The 20,988-nt window shown below is 34.8% G+C and overlaps 1 protein-coding gene across 1 annotated transcript in view; it reads right to left on the bottom strand.

Moving 5' to 3' along the window:
• ATG2B (autophagy related 2B) overlaps positions 1–20,980 on the bottom strand; it is a 45,142-nt gene extending 24,162 nt beyond the window's left edge. Inside the window, exons 1-21 of the mRNA XM_031066150.1 lie at positions 20,732–20,980; positions 17,129–17,291; positions 15,189–15,341; positions 14,103–14,205; positions 13,069–13,231; positions 12,378–12,557; positions 11,361–11,457; positions 10,199–10,381; positions 9,393–9,547; positions 8,587–8,698; positions 8,176–8,437; positions 7,162–7,312; positions 6,548–6,640; positions 6,191–6,379; positions 4,660–4,933; positions 3,444–3,549; positions 2,235–2,427; positions 1,927–2,069; positions 686–843; positions 262–434; positions 1–10 (exon numbers count right to left, since the gene is read on the bottom strand). The exon at positions 1–10 is cut by the window's left edge and continues 183 nt beyond it. Coding sequence (XP_030922010.1) covers positions 1–10; positions 262–434; positions 686–843; positions 1,927–2,069; positions 2,235–2,427; positions 3,444–3,549; positions 4,660–4,933; positions 6,191–6,379; positions 6,548–6,640; positions 7,162–7,312; positions 8,176–8,437; positions 8,587–8,698; positions 9,393–9,547; positions 10,199–10,381; positions 11,361–11,457; positions 12,378–12,557; positions 13,069–13,231; positions 14,103–14,205; positions 15,189–15,341; positions 17,129–17,291; positions 20,732–20,893 — 3,223 coding nt within the window. The 5' untranslated portion in view covers positions 20,894–20,980. The remainder of the gene's footprint in view (positions 11–261; positions 435–685; positions 844–1,926; positions 2,070–2,234; positions 2,428–3,443; positions 3,550–4,659; positions 4,934–6,190; positions 6,380–6,547; positions 6,641–7,161; positions 7,313–8,175; positions 8,438–8,586; positions 8,699–9,392; positions 9,548–10,198; positions 10,382–11,360; positions 11,458–12,377; positions 12,558–13,068; positions 13,232–14,102; positions 14,206–15,188; positions 15,342–17,128; positions 17,292–20,731) is intronic.
• Between the last annotated feature and the right edge of the window lie 8 nt (positions 20,981–20,988).

The raw sequence follows: 20,988 nt of genomic DNA on the forward strand, positions 1-20,988 counted from the left end.
TGACAGTTTGCTGCATTTAGGCAGTCTAAACTAACACAACACTTGCTACCAGTATATGTTTTCCTGCTTGCATTTCAGTTATTCTCACATGAAGCAAAGTACACAGAATTTGCAAAATACTGTGTTGCATTACTGCCTAGTTATAGTAGTATAAAGATTGCAGAATTACTGTTAAAAATACTACCTCCTTCCAGATAAGTACATACAGCATGAAGGGGCCACCCATGGTCAAAACAACTTGTTCCAGCCCCAGTGACTTACCTTTACATCTGTGAATATTGACACTAATCCATGTGTCACATTTAGCAGAACAGACAGAAAGCTCTGTGAGTTCTTATTCTGTGAGTCAAGCTTTTTCCTTCTGCGTGAACGATAGTTTGGATCAACAGTGGAATAATACTGTAGTGTTTCTTCCTCAGATCCACTTTCATCATCTAATAGACAAAATCAAGTACAACTCATTCTCTTGCTAGTACACATATTATGCCAATAGCTCACTGTTTCTCCATTGGTAATGCAATTCAATTTCACACTTATTTTACCCAATTAAACAGTAATCTACTTTTTTTTTCTTGGTTAATGTTTTCCCATAAGTTTACAAAATCTCTCCACTAACATCTTAATCACTTCAGCCAATTACACTTCTAAAGCACTATAGTTCTAGATAATTTATTAAGTGTATTACCATAATGAACTGCAGATTTAAATTGACTGAAGCTATCTTTACTGAAAGTGTTGATGAGTTGGCTGGCCACAGATAGTCCAACACCATAAGAAAGGTTTTCAAATGTTTCTACAGGAGATGGAGCTGTGGGTTCCCACAACAATAAATCATTGCTGATCCTAGGAAGAAATACATTATCATTACACAAAATATATGACTATATTCCCATTTTCTATTAAGTCAGTCAAGCATAATTCCTTTGCAGACTTTATATAACAGATTCCAGACTCCATAAACAGAGAAAATAAAGTTCACGAGCACAAAACAATAATATATTCATGAGTAACAGCAACAAAAAAATTGAAGTAACTTCTCTTCTGTAATTATGGTATGCACATATCAAAGTCTAACATGTGACAGTGACACAAAAGACTCTATAAATGGGTATATATTTGCTCAGCAGGTGGGAGGGGAAGTTGAGAAACCCTTATTTTGATCACATCCATTTTCAACTAAGTTGCAGGAAACATTAATTCTTTTGATTTCAAGTGAGTGTGTCTGTCAGGGTAAAGACATTCAATACAGAAGTATTCCAACAAAATATTCAATGGAAGGTTCTGCTTTGTCACTTTGGAAGTGAAAATACTGAAAGTAATGTCTATCAGAGACTAAAATAGACCAGCATCTCTCTTGCATATTTGCACAGCACAGTAACAATCTAGTAGTATTTTGCTGGTTTTCAGACAGCAAACTAACAGAAATAAATGAACACCCATCCATAAATTTGCCTTGCTTTCTCTACATTTTCATAAACTTTTGTGAGCCTTACAAAACTGGATTAGGGTTTTTTTTCTGACTGCCTTGCAAGCTCTAGATTTTTAGATGAGAAGAGTAAAATTGAGTGCAAGTTTCTGAAGTATAATAATCTGTTTAAAGAAGAAATCAGAAAGATTAGAGCAAAATGAAACACTGCACAGAGATCTGAACAAAGTGTTCACTGAGAGCCAAAGACTATTTAGCTTCACCCTTTGTTCACAAAATCTGCCAAACACTTTTTAGCAGTCAGCTGCCATAGCACTGATCAGGCACATGACACAGTGGTGTCATGTTAACTTGGAAAAATATTTATATAGTACTTTGTGGTTTTAAATAAGCTATACAAATGAGCTCCTGCTATACCTGCTTAGATAATTGCTTTTATCAAAAGTGACACAGAACTGAGAGTACAGGTCATGATAACCAAGCAAAACAGTTATACTTGCCTGTTGTACAGTTTCTCATAAAAGCTTTTGTTTGGTAGTGTTAAATGAATGTTTGGTAACGTGAGTTCCAGTACATAATGAGAATTGCTAATTGTTTTATCCTGAAACTCAGTCATTTCAACTATATCTCCTGGCATCACCATCTGAAAGAAAAAGAAAAAAATTTTTAAGTTAAAGAAAAAAAAAAACACAACCAAAAAACCCCAAAACAAAACCAAAAGTGGAAGCCAGAAGTTGCATGTAAAGTAGTGAGATGGTATTCATTTTCTCTATCATAAGCACAAAGCAGTAACAAAATGTTATAGTACCTCTTCATTTTCAAACATGACCCTACGAGAAGAAAATGGAGAAGGCTCTGGTCTTCTAATATCACAGACATCCTTCAAAGAATGAGACCCTCCTTCTTCTTCCTCTTGAAAGTTACTATCACCTTCTTCCTCTTCAGCTGCTATCCTTTCCAGAATAGAGTGCACAGCCAGAGGGTTTATTTTCAATACAATCCTGACATTGGAGAAGTTAAGCAGAATAAGCCATTAGAGATGCTTAAAATGTTTGTATTTATGCTCTGTCACATGTCCACTAGTTCTACTGGCTTGCCTTTAAATACACATAGACTAAATAACTCAAAATTCCAGGGACTTTTTTATTAGATAATAACATATTTTATTACCCAAAACAATACTACTAAGAAAAAAACTAACTTACACACACAAAGGAACGTGGTACCATCAGGTAAAAGAAAATGTTAAGTGTCTGCTTCTTTCAACTCCATTAGGTGATCATATAGGTGACCTAAGAAAAATCTAGCACTCTCTCAAAATAAAACCTGTTTCACTAGACCATCAACAGCTATAAAAATGCTCTACTGCATGGTGTAGCTTCTTACATGCAAACACTGTTACAGAAAATTTTATTTGTGCCATTATAAAAGAAAAAAATTCCACATAAACTTACTGTCAGAAAGCCACTGAATTTTGTGGCAAACAATGTACACAGCAAATTCTGTAGCAAATCTAAAATTGCCTCTTTAAACATCTTATTACATGCTTCAGCTGCCAGGTCCTTCTCGTCAGTAAGTCTGAAGCACTGTATTGCCTTGCATGTGATATAAGCTGCAATAATTCAGTCACAATATAATTATTCTTGCCATTCTTATGGCTTATATTTTTTGAGGCAAAATTCAACTAGGATGGGTGGTTTGGTATTTAGTCATGAATGCAGGAGAAAAGGTAAAGTAAAAAAAAATGGGAAAAAGTTTCAAGTCCCTAATCATTTACCTAACTTTCAGTGAAATTTACTCAAGTCCATGCAGAAGTCATTATACATTAAAAACCATATTGCATTATTATAAATGTAGAAGTTCCAGGATTTTTATAAATTCTTGGAGTCTTTTTAATAGTTACATGCTCTTTCTTTGCAAATTATTTTCAATCATCTACCACACAGGCATTCTGGATTAAAATTAGAAAAACAACAGTGCTATCAATCCACATTAAAAACATGAAAATTTATTTTACCGAGGCCAGTCAAAATTGTCTGATGATGATGTTATATCCCCATCTGTGCCACCTGACACCTGAAAAAATTTTACTGGTGTTTCTGCACTATCTTCTTCAAATGAACCTGAATAGAAAGAGATTTTTTAGAAATTAACAGATGAATGACAACTGCTAACTTCAGGTCAGCCACTCCTCAGGTTGGAGTCAAACAAGAATAACTAGCCAATGCTATTTACTAAGCTACTTAGGAAAATTTTGTCATCTCTTCTTCCAAAAAATTAATATTAACTTTTAGAAACAAAAATTATTTTCTATTATTTTTAGCTAGCAGTAGTTGGAAAATCAGACACTTCTAATGCATAGACACCAGCATTTACATTTACAGCATCACTGTATTTTGTCACAGCCTTGATTAAGTACACAAAATGAGACAGCAGAGAAGATTGCAAATATAAACCAGTCTCATAGATTTATTACTTTGAAAGATACTAGAGGCATGAAATTATTAAAGTTTTTCAATGATAGTTATTTAGGGAATCAATCTTGGCATCACAGCACTTTTAGGGTTGAAAAGGACCTTATCTAGCCCAACTCCTCTGCCAAGGCAGGGTCACCTAGGGCAGGTTACACAGGAACTCATCCAAGGTGGGCTCTGAATGCCTCCAGACAGGGAGACTCCACGACCTCCCTGGACACCTGTTCCAGTGCTTAGCCACCCTCAATGTACAGAAGTTCTTCCTCATGTTAATGTGAAACTTCTTGTGTTTCAGTTTATGGCCATTGTTCCTCGTCCTGTCTCTGGGCACCACTGAAGAGAGTCTGGCACCATCCTCTTGACACCTGTCTTTGAGATATTCACATACTTATGAGATTTCCCTCTCAGTTTTCTCCAGACTCATCAGACCCAGTTCCTGCAGGCTCTCATCATATTAAAGATGCTCCAGACCCCTCATCAGCTTTGTAGTCTCAACTGGACCCTCTGCAGGAGCTCCTGTCTTTCTTTTACTGAGGAGCCCCAAACTGGACACACAGCCTCTCATCCTAGTAATATTGTTTGGACTTACATTGGTATTAAATACAGAACACAAAATTACAGTAGAGATATCATATCTACCCCAAAATTCAGGTGGAAAGACACTCCCTGGGTTACTCCACATGAGAGAACCTTTCTCTCAACTACACAGTACCTAGGGAAATAAAAAAGGACTTCTGAATATAATATTAACATCCTTACCAGTTAGCTCTTTAAAGGTAAGCTCTAATTTAACTTGTTCTGGAGTCGCCCCTCCTATAAATTCAGTTTTAAATTCCATATCTGTAAATTCAAGATGAAGAATCTCCTTCTGAAGTGATTTCTTAAACCATGGTCCTCTTTCCTGATCTGACCGTAGATCAGGTATTGGGAAGCGAACAGAGAGTTTTAATGCTGGGGCAGTGACTTGAACTGAAACTCTACAGTTGGCAGGAGTATGTGAATCATCCAGAAAAACTTCAGCAAATGCCTTATGCTAAAAGAACCAAACAATAAAAAACAAAACACAAACCAGAGTGAATAAAAAACCCTCTGAATTAGAGAAAATAGCATTAAAAGTGACTATGGAGAAAGCTTTTAATGATGTAATATCTGAAAATGAAAAATATTATTTGTATATCACAGAAAAAACACATCAAGACCAACTGCGACTGTTCTTAGGATATTTTTCTATTATAGATGTCATGAAGATTCTACTTAGAAGTCAAGTTTTTGCAGAGATTAGCAATCTTTAAAAAACCTCCTAATTTTTGCAATTATTTTTCCTCTCAAATTAGATAGTGAAAGTAACAAACAATATTCAGCTGCACTTAGGAAATACCATGTCTCAGACACTTGTTTAAAAACTGCTGCTGTTGAAAAAGTAGGAATTACTATCATGTGTATTTGTCCCTTTCAGGAATCAGGGTGTCCAGCTCCTGTTACTTTCATGTCCTTCATACCCTCCCCCTTTTGCTGATCATTGAAAGGAATCAAACTTGTATGACAATTATATTTAGAGAAGAAATTGATGTTTTACAATTTTAGGACTTAAATAGTTTTGAAATCTGATTTTTCCGTAATCAGTAAATGCAGCAATAAAATTACATTAAGATTTTTGTTGCTGTTCACAAAATCAGTTAAATGCATTAATCATTCCTCCAGTATTTTTAGAAAAGTCTTTAAGTTTAATGCTATTGTGATAACCCAAACCAAGGCAAATGAGCTTCAATTTCTTTCTGTTGGTCCCAAAACACTAGAATGCAAAGCAAATGCCCCCCATTCTCTGTCACCTACCCCAAAAGCAGGTAATACACCACAGAGACAACTGGGTTGATTGTGACAATTACAGATTTTAACATAGAAGTGGAATTGTTAGCAACACTTTATATCCGCTGCTGGAGAGCATGATGGGACAGATTAGGGATGAGAAGTCAGTCAGGATTACTCTTTTTTGCCCAGTTCTCCTTGCTTCAAGAAGCTGAGAACTTAGGCAGTTTGTGAAGCATCTACCACTGTCTTTTCGTCTGTTTTCAAGCACACAATCACTGAATGCAAAATCCGACTGTGAGAAGTTGGGAAAAACCAAACAAACTCCAGTCAACCAACCAAACAAAAAAAACCTCTCACACTAAAAAAAAAAGCACCTCAGCCACCACAAATCAATCAGAACTAGCAGTCTCAGGTTGTCACCCTGACTTCCTCCTGCAAAAAATCCCAGCAAGTTTACTAATCAATTTCACTTTACACTTACCAGGCTTATGTGCTTATTGTAAGAAGCATACATGTGAGATGCCATCATCTCCACTGTAGTTAGTTTCTGGGGTTGAAGTAAGGAATTTAATCTGTCTACAATACTAATATCCAGCTCACAAAACACTGGACTTAACTTTATTTGTAACTCTGCTTTCTGTGGAACAGAGCTGAGTCTCCCTTGACTACCCTGAAAAGAAAAAGAAAAAGCACTAAAATCTTCAACAGAACACAATGAAACAAATTATTATAAGTAGGAGTTAAGAACTCTGTTTTGCAGTCAATTTTCTGTTCAAATGAACCAAATTAGACGAAGGTTATTGTACAGAAACTTAGTAATTTTAATCTCCCACCTTACCTGAGGTCCTCTATTATCTAAATGCTTATAATGCAGCTGAAGGCATGGCATAGAATGAGAATCATTTCTTTCTTCAGAATGAAATGTCAGCAGCTTCAGAAAAAAAAAATCAAAATGTTTAATAAATAGAAAGCAGTTGCCACAGGAAAATATATTTATGACACTTTAGCTAGAACAGACAGGTAACCCCACACTGAAGTCAGTGAACAGAGCCCCAGTTCAACTGTTTCTCCAATCCACATATTCAGCTACCTTACTGGATGTCTCTGATTGCAGAAGAGCTGGAAGAATAATCACCACCACAAGAAACCTTTGCATTGCTCAACTCCATTGCTTAGAGTAAATGTTTTCCAAAAACTAATACCCAAACCACATTAAGCATATTTCAGAAGTAACTAACTAAATTTGGCTACTTGGTGCTGTTCCTGTCAGGTATGACAAAAGTTGGTTCACTATTTGAGCTCAGATTTAAAATGCAAATTTTAATCTTAAAACATATTTAAAAAACTAAAAAACATTAAGAAACATTTAAATTATAACCATTTTCAAATCTACCATTCTCAGTTATATAACTAACATTTCTTTTTTATGGAACTCACTTTATTTTTACATACCTCTGTATAGTGAGGCTGCATGGAATGAGAGTCAGTAGAAAAAAGGCATTCCAGGAATTCCATCTCACCAATGGATAAGTCAGTACTAAAACTTCGTGAGGCAGTCCTTTGTCTTTGCTCATAAGACACTTTGATGCCAGTACCTATAAACCTAGATTATTAAAATCAATAATTATTAAAAGTAGCATAAATCAATAACAATTATGAAAAGTCAACACTTAAGTAGGCAAAAAAAGGATCACTACAATGATTTTTAAATCATTAAAACATCATAATTTCTCCAAATACATAAACAAATCTAATTGTAACAGATTTAGCAACAAAGACAATGAATCTCATGTTACATAATCAACAATGGTCAGCATAGAGAAATTTGTAAAGAACATTTTAGGCATCTATCCTGAGGTGCAGCTCATATAAAACTAACATCCTTAGACAATGAAGAAGTCAAATGTCTTACAAAGTCTAAATTACATACATAGGGTAAGAAAAGATGTATATACCCTTAAATATTTTACTTCATACACTGTACTGGGATGGCAAAAATTTCTGCAAAAAAAAGACTGTTGCCTGACTTTATTCTCTTGTTCTCACTTAGGCTTTATCCCTACTGATATCATATTTTGCACTAAGTAAAACCGTAAGCTCCTTAAAGCAGTAATCACTACATTGGAATAACAATGGTTCTGTAGAACACAGCTATTTCTAAAGATATTTACTTAATTATTCTTGACTCTCTAGGCTTCTGTCATAGAAACTGTACCTAATTTAATTAATCTATTAAAAAGCTAGGTGATTTTAATATTTATTCTCTTTTCTTTCTCAGTTTCAACTTTTTTTAAAAAGATGTCTTGGACAACAGATGTCAAAATTCAAGACTATTTTGAAATTAATAAGAAGACTAATGCAATTCAAATATTAAGTGACACAATTCCTATGGAAATAAGCTTACTTTATTCAAATTTACTTAAAATATATTTTGTTACTTATATTTATTAATAAGCAAAGTTATACCTAAGGTGATCATGAGAACAAGCTTCTGCAAATACTTCTCGGAAGGACAGAAAATCTTCTGTTGAAAACTTAACTGGCTCAATCTTTTCTATTCGGGCAAAGAAATCCCGAGCCATTGGTGTCAATGGATTAAGGTTCAGTGAACTTTCAGGTGGGGGTAAAGGGTCAATATGAAGTACAGACACTGAGAAAGTTCCAACTGCCAGTCTAAAAAGTAGCTCAGGTCTGGATTCATCCACAGAAACAGATCTGGATGGAATAGCTGAAATACAAAATTAAGTTCACGTAATTTTTCAGCAATAACACATTTATAAAATCATCTTACTTTTGATTTTCATTTCTTTTTACCAAGTTGCTGCATAACAATTCATTTTCATAATTATCTAGGCAAAACTATCTGTTGCTACTTACATGTCCTTCTTATGGAAGTCTGGTGAACCATATTGGCTGTTAGTGAGGAACCTCTTGGAGGCTGTAATTCTTGTTTGTTACGATCAAGAAAATCACCCCAAGTTGGTTGCAGCTAAAACAAAAAATATATATGACCTTAAATTTGCAAAGAGTTGTTAGACATTAGATCAAACATAAATAATAAGGTAAATTATATAAAAACCAAAAAACTCCAACATGCATAAACAATCATCAGCATGCCATTTCATGGAGAATTAGTGCTCAATTTATCAATGCAGGTATGCTTTACTTCAAGATATGCTTTTTAATTCCACAGGTTTTTAAGGCTAAAGTTGCACTCCTCATGAGCATATATTTTTCTAGCTCTACACAGCTACTCTCCATGGTTTTCATTACAGAAAACATAATGTACACAACAGATTTGGGAAAGATAGTGAAAACAACAGCATAGTTTTTATATAGTTTGAAAAATTTAATACTACAATTTCATACAACATTGTCTATGTAGTCTACTTTAAAAGAAAACCAGGTGGTACACATGCAGTAATTAAAAACAAAATAAATCATGAGGCATCCTATATAAGCTCCAAGGCATTTGAAAACACATTTCCTAGCTTAGCCAAATAAATGAGAATAATTCCAACACCATTTCCATAGCAGAAAAGGAATACCATCAGCTCTAAACATTTCAATTGTTCTAGAATTTTGCAACAGCTCTTGACATTGTAAAGAATGCAGCAATTATGCAACAGTTTCAGGCAGAAGTGTTAATTTCTAAAAGATTCCAAATGCAGTTAATACTATACCACTGTAGTGCTCAGTGGAGATCCTGCTGGTGTAGTTGTGTATGTACTGGTTAAAGACAAGTCTAGATCCATGGTTGGAGGATCTCCAAGAGGTGGAAGGGAGGAAAGGCTGTGAGACATGTCCATTTCAGCCATTGAGAAGAAAACTTCTTCCTCTAGTAGAGAGCCACAGATAATTAAGAGTTATTTACTAATTTTAAAAAAACTTTTTTTCTAACAGAAATGTATTTTTAAGTCTAGAAATCTAACCGCTAGACAGAATAACCAGCTAAACACATCATTTACAGAAGTCCCAAGTTTTCTTGACATGAGACTAGTAGTGGCTATGGAGAGAGATTAAATAAAAATCAAATGACAAAAAACCTCATGAATATTAGAACAGTTAAACACCTCATTTTCATATTCAAGTTGATATAACTTCTATAAATTGATATATTCTCCTTTTGACAATCAAAGTATTTCACATTAAAAATAATTAGCAAAAAAGTATTCACATAAAATCAGATAAATACAACTATTATTCTAGATGTAATTTCCTCAACAACACATTTGAAAAGATGTCATGCTGTATGTGTTTTTAGCATGTTTCACATTAACACAAACTAAACAATTTTAAGGAAATACTGAATCAAGTCCAGCCTGATACCTAAACTAGTTAATTTTTTACTGAACTTTGCCATTAATGGCGTATAATTACTTCAGGTCAAACTCATTTTAATACATAAATTGGTAAGATTAAAAGATGACCAATTTAAACAATCCTAACAACAGGTTATTTGCTATTTTGCATCATCTTTTATACTTGCCACGACTAGAAGGCGTTCTGGCACTCTCTGTCTCATAGAAGCTTTGTTCAGATGATGCTCCTGCAGATAAAGACTCTTTCCTCAAATAACGTTTCAGCTCCATCTGAATCCGATACTCGTCCTCCTGCTGCATTGGCCGGTTCTTCCTATCTTTATTTGACAATTCTATCCTGCTCAGACTCTCTGAATTCAAAAAAGGACAGAAATCCTACTGTAATTTCCTTAACTGTATCCCTAACAAAATTCAAAAATTGATCTGAAAATGAATCACTGGTGTATATATTTGCATGTGTAGTTATATATCAGATGTGTGTACTTGTGCATTTTGTTGGTTTGTAGGTTTAATTTGTTCAAAACAGATTACTCTCTCCAAGCATTTATTAACTTCACATCACATGAAAACATTTCAAGGTTATATATGCAGTGTGTTGGCATATAATATGCATACATTTCTCAGTCAGCTTTAGGGACTAAGGCCACAACCTCTTAAGGGTTTTAATATTAAGGAATGACTAAAGTTTCAGGTTTGAAGATGACACACATGGGAAACTGTATGTAATACTTCTCCAGTTGTCCAAAAACAATGAACACATCCAATAAAACAAGTACATCAGTATCAGAAGAATATTAATCACCCACCCAGGATATGACATATCTTTCAAAAAGATTATTTACCCTAACAAGTGTTGCTACATAAAATAGATGAGGGGAACAAATCAAAACACTCTCATACTTCTACTACAGTAGTCGAAACACTGCTTTTAGTTCTTCACAAATACAGACAAATTCAATTACAGTCTGTTCTATATTTTACGTGCCTGTCACTAAAAGATAGAATAGAGAAGCTAAATTCCTCTTGTGAAACAGAAGCTGCAAGAACCAGAATTGGTTCAGTCTCCTGGTTTTCTCCACCTAGAATTTCCTCATTTCTTGTATTATTATACAGTCATGTGTCAACCCTGTTTGCTGGTTTGTTTCATTACTAGATGTACAATTTGCAATTAAAGACAAAAATTAATCATAGTCCTAACTTACAGCAGCTACAAAGCATTTTACTAATATCAGATAAAATCTCACAATAATCTACCAACACAATTTTTTTTCAACTGAAGGAACATTTTTATCTTGCAAAATTTTTTTTTTTGTTCCTTGTAATACTTGCCTGGTCCAGCAATTGCTGCTACCATGTCCAATAGAAGATGAACCTGCCTTGGTGACAGAAACAGATGTACAGAATCTATTTGTCCATCCACATCCAACTAAAAAGAAAAGGAAAGAATGCTGTCAAGAACACTGAAGGAATTTTTCTTTACATTACTTGAATCAGTTATTTGGATAATAGATTTTTATGGTGGAAAGAATGCAGTCATTACACCAGTATCTTCTATAAAACAACCAGAAACATAATTTTGTGTTTCTTCCAACCTGTAGCTTGGCAGGATAAACGCAGATGTGTCACTATCAGCTCAAAATAAATACACTATCTCATAGCAGAAAAAAAAATCAATAATTCCATTAATCTGCTATTTTTTTCTTTAATAATTCCCAAAGCAATAAAAAATAAAGTTAGTTTTACTTATTAATTATAAGATATTCAAGTAAGTACCTTTTGAAACAGACCTTAAAACAATAAAGGTCTTCTGGTTTTGTATATTAATACTTTTAAAATTGGCAGCATTTCTCTATTTCACACCAAGGAAATGTTATTTTACTTTTCAAGGACTCTTAAATAAACAAGAACAGTTAAAGATTGACTAGAAATTGCTGGACATAAAAAAATCCTTCTCTACAGCAGTACAAACTTAATGCTTTCTATAAAATATGGTAGGCTATACAAAACAGGCTAACAGCCAATTTAAAAACTGGAGAGAAGGGGACTGTATTACACAGCTTTACTTATATACTCACTATCATGTCTATTTGTTTTTTTGAACACTTCAATTCAATCTCTCTATAACATACACGAATTCTCATTTAACAGATTTCAGTGAGCCCTGATTCATCTAACTAACATAAAGAAGTCTTTTTACACATATTTATTAGGTTAGAACATAAAGAATCAACATGAAGAGCATGTCAATTCTGTTCCCCTGAGAATATGACACCTTTTTCATATGCACTAGAAAGAAAAAATTACAGAACTACTCATTTAGGTAAACACCAGGAAAGCATGACTAACCTTAGCTCCAGGAAGTACTTCATTTTGTTTTAATGTTAGGCTTAACTCCATTCTACCAATCAGCTTACAGATCTGTACAGGGTCAGAAGGAGTAATTTCTGGCAAGTTTCTTGTTAATTGTGGATGTGGCTCATAAATGATTTTTGGATTCCAGCTAGGTGAAAGCTTTGGTTCAGTTGCCTTAAAAAGTTACAGATAAAGGAATAAGAATGCATCCCCTTTCTTAGGAAAAAATGCAAAACACAAGCATTTCAAATAAGCTTATCACAAAAATAATCACTTTACAAACTATAAATTTGACAAAGGCTTTACAAACATGTACTGATAACTATGAAAAAAAAAGGCACATAGAATTCAAAGCATTAGGCCTTTGGAAGAAGAGCAAGTTTCCACAGAATAGTGAATTGCAGGGATCTTGAATCTCTAGTTCCTAAAGTTGTAACCAGATTCCAGTACAATACATCCTAATTTCTACTCAAATTTCAAATTTCCTCCATTTCTACTCTAGAAATGGACTCTACTAATGTCCATTTCCTTGCCTCTCCTCAAAATCAACAGGAACTGATTATAAAACTTCCCAAACACAGATTTAAGTACAAGTTCAACTCCTGTATCCTTCAGAATTAATCTAATAGTGTAACAATATATTCTTTCATCAATTTACATCCTTATATAATGTATTTATTTTTACCAGCTGTGTAGCTGAACACACTGGGGAGGACTTTGCTGATGCAGGAAACTCATCCCAGAAGAAAGAGACACCTGAGAGCTGCAGTAACTTGTGAGCAAAAGCTGTGGGCTGATGAACATTAATTCCAGAGCACTCGTCTGCAGTTTCATCACAGTACATGGTTCTGGGAGGCAAAAGAAAGGAAATTAAGACAGTGGGTGCATGAAAATTGTTACTTCTCCTTGTGCCTTTTAACCTTTCAGTTTGTACATGGTCTCTCTCTTCATACTTTTGCTGTGCTGTCCACTGTCATGAAATAAAAACCCAATAGTCTCTGAGAATTGGTGAAAATCTTAACTTTTCTATGGGACACCACCAGAAATGTGAACATACCCCAGAGAACACACTAATCTGAAGCTTATAAATGCTTAAGACTAAATATATTTCATTAGCAATCCTTGGTGAGCATCAGTTTTATTCGATGCTGATCTCAATACTTTGCAAGAAAGTATAATTACACTCTCCTATAGGTTGAAAATAATCTACATTAAGAACATGTACAGTATTCATGTTCAAAGTAATTACAGAATTCACATGGGCTCTTTTGAAAGCTCACATAGAACCTAAATTCTTTCAGTGTTTTGGGATTTTTTTTCAGGACTGTACCTTTTTTTTCTAAAAAGATTTAAAGTGTCTTACTCAAAGGGGTTAGTTCCCTTTCTAATTGTACACATGGCCTGACTGGCCAACAATATACACTGGCTGTTGAATGTCTGAGAAATGTTATTCATTAACTGTAGAAGTTGATGAAAATGCATATTGGGAAAAAAAGAACTCTTCTAATTTGATGGTTAAATAACTTTAGCATAAACATGCTAAGTGGAATCTGAGTGAAGACAATGCTCACTAGCATTATAACAGAGGTGCTTAAGAGCAAGTGTCTAACTATATACTAAGAATTGTGTGTATGGGTAAGATGTATTTTACAGGAAATGGCAATAAGTCCCTTAGGGAAAAAAAATCCACATATAAAAAAAAATTTAAAAAAAAATTACCTTTCAACTCTGATTTCAAGCGCAGTTCCACTTTTAGAGTTTTCTGGCACATGTTCTATTCGTAACACAGTATCCAAAAAGGTAACTTTCACTCTTCTTAGAACTTAAAAGAGAAAACAAAAAAATGCAGTGTAGACTATTAAGTCAACTTACTGATTGCTTTTGTAATCATACTAAATGGTTTTTGATTTTAAGCTGTCAATATTTATTTCAGAGGAAATTATCAATTGAGTTTAATAAGGCAACAAGACTTCAAGAGACAATATAAACTCCTATTAAGTGACCAATATGTATATCCATAACATATATATATCCATAACTGCTCTCTAAGGCTAAGACATTTGAGCAAGTGACAGCTCAAACCAAGTTTTCTGGTAGCTCAATGTGGATAATCCTCAAGGAAAGTAACATCTTCACTGTGCACCATACCTGAACTATTAAGCATTGCTGCAGCAGCATGCTGCCTGGGCTGAGTAACTCCATCTCCAGATGGGACTCTAAAAATTTCCCTTAGCTCAGACATTTCTGCACGAAGTTCTCCACCAGATAATGTGGTCATAAGCCCTTAGTTTTGTGCACTTAGAAAAACCACCTCCAACAAAAAAGTTTCTGCAGTACTTCTATCAACATGGTGTGATTATGGAGATTCATACAACACAACAGGTCAGCTATGCACAAATACAGCTGAAGAAACTTCTTCCATTTCTCCTTCAACAATATCACTATTAGCAATTGATGAATACACAGCCATCTCCAAAACTAAGACATGTCATCAATCCCTCAGGCACAGATTCAGCTGGATTTATTCTGGTGAAAACAAACACCAGCTTGCCCTGAGACAGAGTTCAATCTGTCCACTGAGGGAAGTATACAAATACTTTAGGAAGTAAATGGAGCTTTTTTCCCCACTTCAAAATCAAGATCACTTGTCCAACACTCCTCTTTAGATTCTACAAGCAATTCTAACAAGTGAAAATTAGTTGTATAAGTTATGGCAGTTGAGACGCGATTTTGTAAAACTGACACACACAACATAAACCAATCAAATCTCAGATGTCAATTCAAATCTCAATAATTGATTCATACCTGTTTCAATAGTTTCTGCAAATTTCTCAAGTCCTTCAAAAGGCTGGGACCCTTCTCCTTGTTCATCTGTCAATTTTTGGCTAAGACACTCTTTTGCAAGCTGCATACTACTGGTCATAAAACTTGACCAATACATAGGCTCAGAACCAGATGCTGTGGAGTAAAATAAGTCTTAATAAATTAAACATGGACTTCATGAAACTATAAAGACAAAACACAGCAATATATTTGGCACATCCAGAAAAGAGTTTCAACAGCTTAGTAAAAAGTTATACTTAAACCCAAATTTAGTTATAATATCTCATTATAGACTTTACTACTTTAAAATTAATGTAAAAGATTCTGGTATTTGAAAACTCAGTATAAATAAGAAGAAATCAGGTAATCAACAGTGTAATCAATTTTCAGCAGTAGTTTAACTAATTTAAGCAACTAAATAATTTCTGGAATTCTTTTACTATATTGGTATGGTTTTGCAGGCATAACAGGCAAAATGAAGTAAGTCATATTTCTAAGAATTATTTCAAAGTTTCTTATTCTTCTTGAAATATATCCTGCATGGAGAAACACTAAGCAAGGTTTAAAATGTTATCTTAGCACATTAAAACATGTTTTAAATGCCTAACACAGACCTGACATAGTAAATAAAACATAATAAAATCCAAGAGCACAGCATGTATTAAGCTGAACATGTTTTTCATCAGCCAGATTAATTTAATTGACAATGCATTCCTATCAGCTAATGCCAAGGCCATTGTGAGCAAACACTATAAAACTATGGATTAGAAAAGTTAATCAAATTCAACTATCACATTCTAGTACAGGCAGACAAAAATAAAACTAGCTCAAATACAAGCATGTTAAACAGACAAAACATTTCAGTTAAGCATTCAGGTCTGGAAACCTCCACGTGGCTATGGATGTGTGACAAAACCAGCACCATGGGGTTTTTTCTACACTATTTGGTCTATTATAAAGCACTGTACATCACAGAGAACTAACTGGATGTAGGTGAAGAAATAAAGGTTTCCTCCCAACACTACCATTCCTTCAAAGCAATAATCTTACATCAGAAAGTAACATAGCTCAAAATTAATTCCTGTTAAACAACTACAGATGAAATGTAGAGTACATGTAAGCAAGTAATTCACTTAAGATAACTAGCAAAAGATGAGAAATAGGTTTTTTACGCATTTTTTTCTTCTTATGTTTAAAAAATGCTTTCTTCCACCTTCTCTACACTACAAGAAGGAAACCAAATTAAAATCGTTTAGATATTCAAACAATTTTCACAACTAAAAATGAACTATGTGTTCCACAGAATTTATGGAAGCTTGATGACCAGTAAAAATTTATCACCAGGACAATCTAAACTAGATCAGTAACAAGCATGTGGATACAGACAAGCTGGAAGAACTCAGACAACCCTCAGCATTATAATCAAAGTTAGTATGTATTTAGAGTACTCAGAAGTCATTATTTCACACTGCAATGGCAATTAAATTGCATTTTTTGTTCTCTAAACATACAAGAAGATGCATCTTTTAGCCTGAAGTAGACAACAACAGAACCTCCCTAACACCCCCCAAGTCTTACACCGTGATGTTGTCCTGCTGCCACCCAACAGCCAGCTACTAACACTGCCTCACAGAACTGCACAAACACCATCCAAAAACTGCAAAAACTCCTTCCCACACTAGGTCTGAAACACCTTGGAAGACATACAACAGTAGGAAAATTATAAGCATTTAAAATTATTTAAGAGAGCAACAACTAATGGAGTTGACAACCAACTGACAAACACCTGACAGTTTCTTTTTTTATAACTCTCAATCATTAATGTATGGAAGCTAAATGACAATTTAAATAAGGTCAAGAATTGACTAAAGGAAGGGTAGACTTTTGACTCTGAAAAACTAAAATCAAAAAAATAATCCTACCAAGCCTTGGTCTTGGCCTGAAGACCATCTCTAATCCTTTTACTTCTAATGCACAGTTATCCTGCAGCAACGACCCCCACGGGACAGATAAAGAAATTGATTGGATAAATCCATCTGTGACTTCCAGAGGTGCATCAGCAGACTCCAGGATCTCATTAAGACACTAGAAAAAAAGAAAATAAAAATTAAAAATCATAACTTTTTTTAAAATCACCTATAATTTTGTATCTAACAAATAAAAACACTTTGACACTACTAGAAAATTTATGATACTCAGACAAAAAAATAGACACTTTCAACTATTTCAATTCCATACTACCTAGCTTTCAGAATTGCTCTGTGGTGGCTGTATAGTCTGTATTTTTGTACTATACAAAAAAAAGTCTGCTAACTTACTCTTATAAATATCAGAATGCTAACAAAAGTTAATCTGTTCTTTCTTTGGCAGTACTTGAAGAAAACTGAAAACAGGCTGACAGTAAAAGCACAAAAAGTACTTAGTTTCTATGATAGGAGTATTTCATAGCATGTAATTGCAATGTAAAGTTCATTTTCAATGTGACAGTGGACCCAAACAATCCCCTCTAGCTATGTAACATACTTGCCATTTCTACATCATATTTTTATAGTGGCATTATAAACACTGGTACATTCAAGTCGCCCACAGTATCATACCAGCTCTAACACAGTAATTAAGGATTTTCAAGTTTTCCACAATCCTTCCCACAACAGGGAGAAGACTCCTCTATTGCTCTATGAAGGTTCCATTACATCCATACACATTAAATATATTCTTCACACTTAGACTAATAAAAAAGTGAGTTCCTGCCTGCGCTTTGATTTTAAAATTAAGTTAAAACGTAAGTTCTTAGACAAGAAGTAGTTAGGCTTTCACGAAGCAAATCCCAATCTTATTCACATACCAAATCAAGAGAGTGCAACTTTCCAATGTAAACAAGACCCTACTAAAGACCGTGGTTGTAATAATCGGACATAATCTTCAACTGGCAAGAGAAAGTGTGGTTTTGACCTTGCTGAATTTTGAACAAGGCCATTGATTTTACCTAAGAAAATGCTTAAATTCAACCCCATTATTTTTGAAAAAAATAAGGATTTAAAAGTTCTTTGCCATTTTAATTGTATTTAAAATTATATTCCAACAATATAGAATGATTTTTAAAATATAATTTTCTGAAAAGATATTTTCTTTATTTTTATTCTTATATCTCCAGATGCAACTTTCTCATCACATTAACTTGTTGCTCTCAATAACCTTGCCTTTAGAATTTTGTTTGCCTTGCATGTTCAGCTTTTCTAGTTTCTGTTCCAAAGTCCACTCAGGCAGCAGAAAATTACAAACTTTAAAGAAACAGAACCTGAATAGTCCTACTGGGAAATTATTTAGGAATCATATAATCAACTAAAATTCAGTGATATTTAAATTTTATAAAATAAATTATATAAAAGTTCAAACATACTTGAACTTAACTTTAAGAATTATACATGTGGCAATAGCATAAGATAAGGCAAAAATAATTATTAGAGATGGAAACTGTATTTTAAGATATCACATGTTCTTTTAAATTACTTGAATGAATTTACAAATAATTTGCTATAGCAGGGAGTAAGCTAGCTACCATATTTTGAACAAATCTGACTCAGATGTCTTTTTGCTACCCATGCGCCTGGTGAAAAAAGTGAGTGTATTTTAGTATACTGCTTATTATTTTAAAATAGAAATTTACTATCTAAAAGCAAAAAAACCTGAAGCACTCTTGAGCTAAATTGCTTCATAAATAGGCCAGCTGTTCCTAGAAGGAAGTAATTAGAGCACTCCAAGTGAAATGTTAAAACTGAAGCACAGCCTTCACATCAGGATTTGTTTCTACATTGACCAACAGTCCACAAAAGTAGTATTTAATGTATACTAAAATTCAACCACAAACATTATCCATTCCATTTTGATTCTTCTGAACAGCCCACACCCCAAAAGGCATAGGCATTCCATTAATAGCCCCAGGAATTCCTACATATCTCTACAAATAAACACATACAATGTTGGCTAAAGTATCTACAGTGCTGAGATGAATAGAAGTGTCTGCAAAAATGGATGCCATGTAAAAATACAGTCATCCTGGTGATTCATTGAGAACAAGGTTACAATGACTAGGGGGAAAAAAAGAGCTGTAGTACTTCCGTGACATCTGCTTTTGCAATCTGTCATACATGAGAGTCACGTGCAGAGAGCCTCAAACATGTAATTGTTTACAAGCGGAACAGAAAAATGCTGATCCACAAATGGGGAAGATCACCTAAACACTGCAGCATGTTCATTTAATCACTGAGTATACGTTATGCACACTTCATTTAGTACCGATCCGTAACTGCTTTGTTACTAAGTAAATATTAAGTGATATTATTTTAAATAATATCACTGGCTCGCAGAGAGAGCTCAATACCCACTAGAGGGCATAACAACTCAATTAAAGCGAGGCAGCCTCACTGCAAGCCTGCCACAGAAAACAAGCGGCAGACACAGCCAGCAAAGAAAAGAAGGAAGCAAACAAGCAAACAACAAAAGAAAGTCCACACTCAAACACTGGTAACATTGAGCGTTTCTACAAGTATCTGTCCCCTACCACTTTCAAACATATTTTCACACTAATAACATTAAAAACCATTACCTGAAAATATCATATCTTCTCAAGTATTCCAATATGTATTCTGCATGGCCTAATACCAGTACATACTGTAATAAAAATGTGGTTTGGAAAACATTAAAGCAAAGGTCCTAGCTCATCATCTATGCTACCCTGGAAGTCAGTGACTGAATCACTGCAGTGCTTAATCTCCTCAAGACAGACGCTCGACTGACAGGTAGAATGCAGTAATGTTGGAAATTAAACCAAGAACCTTTACAAAATATTACAAACACAGTAATCCAAAGGTCTGTCTCTAGAGTAGGCTGGAAATATAAATACCTGCGTAGAGACACGCACATTTAAAAAAAACCATACATGCCAGGACTGGAGTGTGACAAGCCACCTGCTGAAAATCCAGCTAAAATCAGCTTTCTTTTTGTCAACAAGTACTTTCACCACTACAAGACAAGGGGACAATCTTTAGAGAACTACACAGACTAAGCTCAGCATAACACTATCATTAAGAACCAAGATGTCTCCAAGACAAAGACAAAGCATAGATACCACAGGGATTACTTTGTTTTCACCATCTCTAGCAGTCAGTAAACATACTCATTAACTACAGGGATTTCTAGAAGTTTGGGGTACACTAGCTCGTTCTCTTTGAAATATCAGCAGCTATTGCCTTCTTTCAGTTTTTGTTTCTTTTCTCATAACTAAAGATTACACAATCGAAGTGTGGCTAGAAAAATGTATCTGTAACAAATGCCGAGATTTTTTTTTCTTTAGTGCTAGCATATCAGACAACAGTTCCCTGGATTAAATGCTAATTGTGGTTATAACTTTTTGCGTAGAAGAGGCTGGGTATTGAAAATAAAGTGAGTGACAGCCGAGGGCAGAGAATCAGCTGGTCCCTCAGACGCCGCAGGAGCCGAGGGGGTGAAGGGCCAGCATCTCTTACCCACTTATCCAGAGGGACCTGCGTCAAGGAGCCGGTGCCCTGGTAGAGATCCAGGCTGAGCTGCTCCAGGCTGAGCTTCTCCTGCAAGAAGTGGCCCAGGTACCTCTGCAGCAGGTACCTGCAGGCTCTCTTCTTGATGGACTCCGAGAAAGGCCACGGCATGGCGGCTGCACGCCGGGGGCCGCGAGGCCGGGCGGCAGGACGGGGCCGGGCGGAGAGCGGAGGCGCGAAGCAGCTGAGTGGGGCCGCCAAGCCAA

The sequence above is a fragment of the Geospiza fortis genome, unplaced genomic scaffold (assembly GCF_000277835.1).
Source record: "Geospiza fortis unplaced genomic scaffold, GeoFor_1.0 scaffold23, whole genome shotgun sequence".
Lineage (NCBI taxonomy): Eukaryota > Metazoa > Chordata > Aves > Passeriformes > Thraupidae > Geospiza > Geospiza fortis.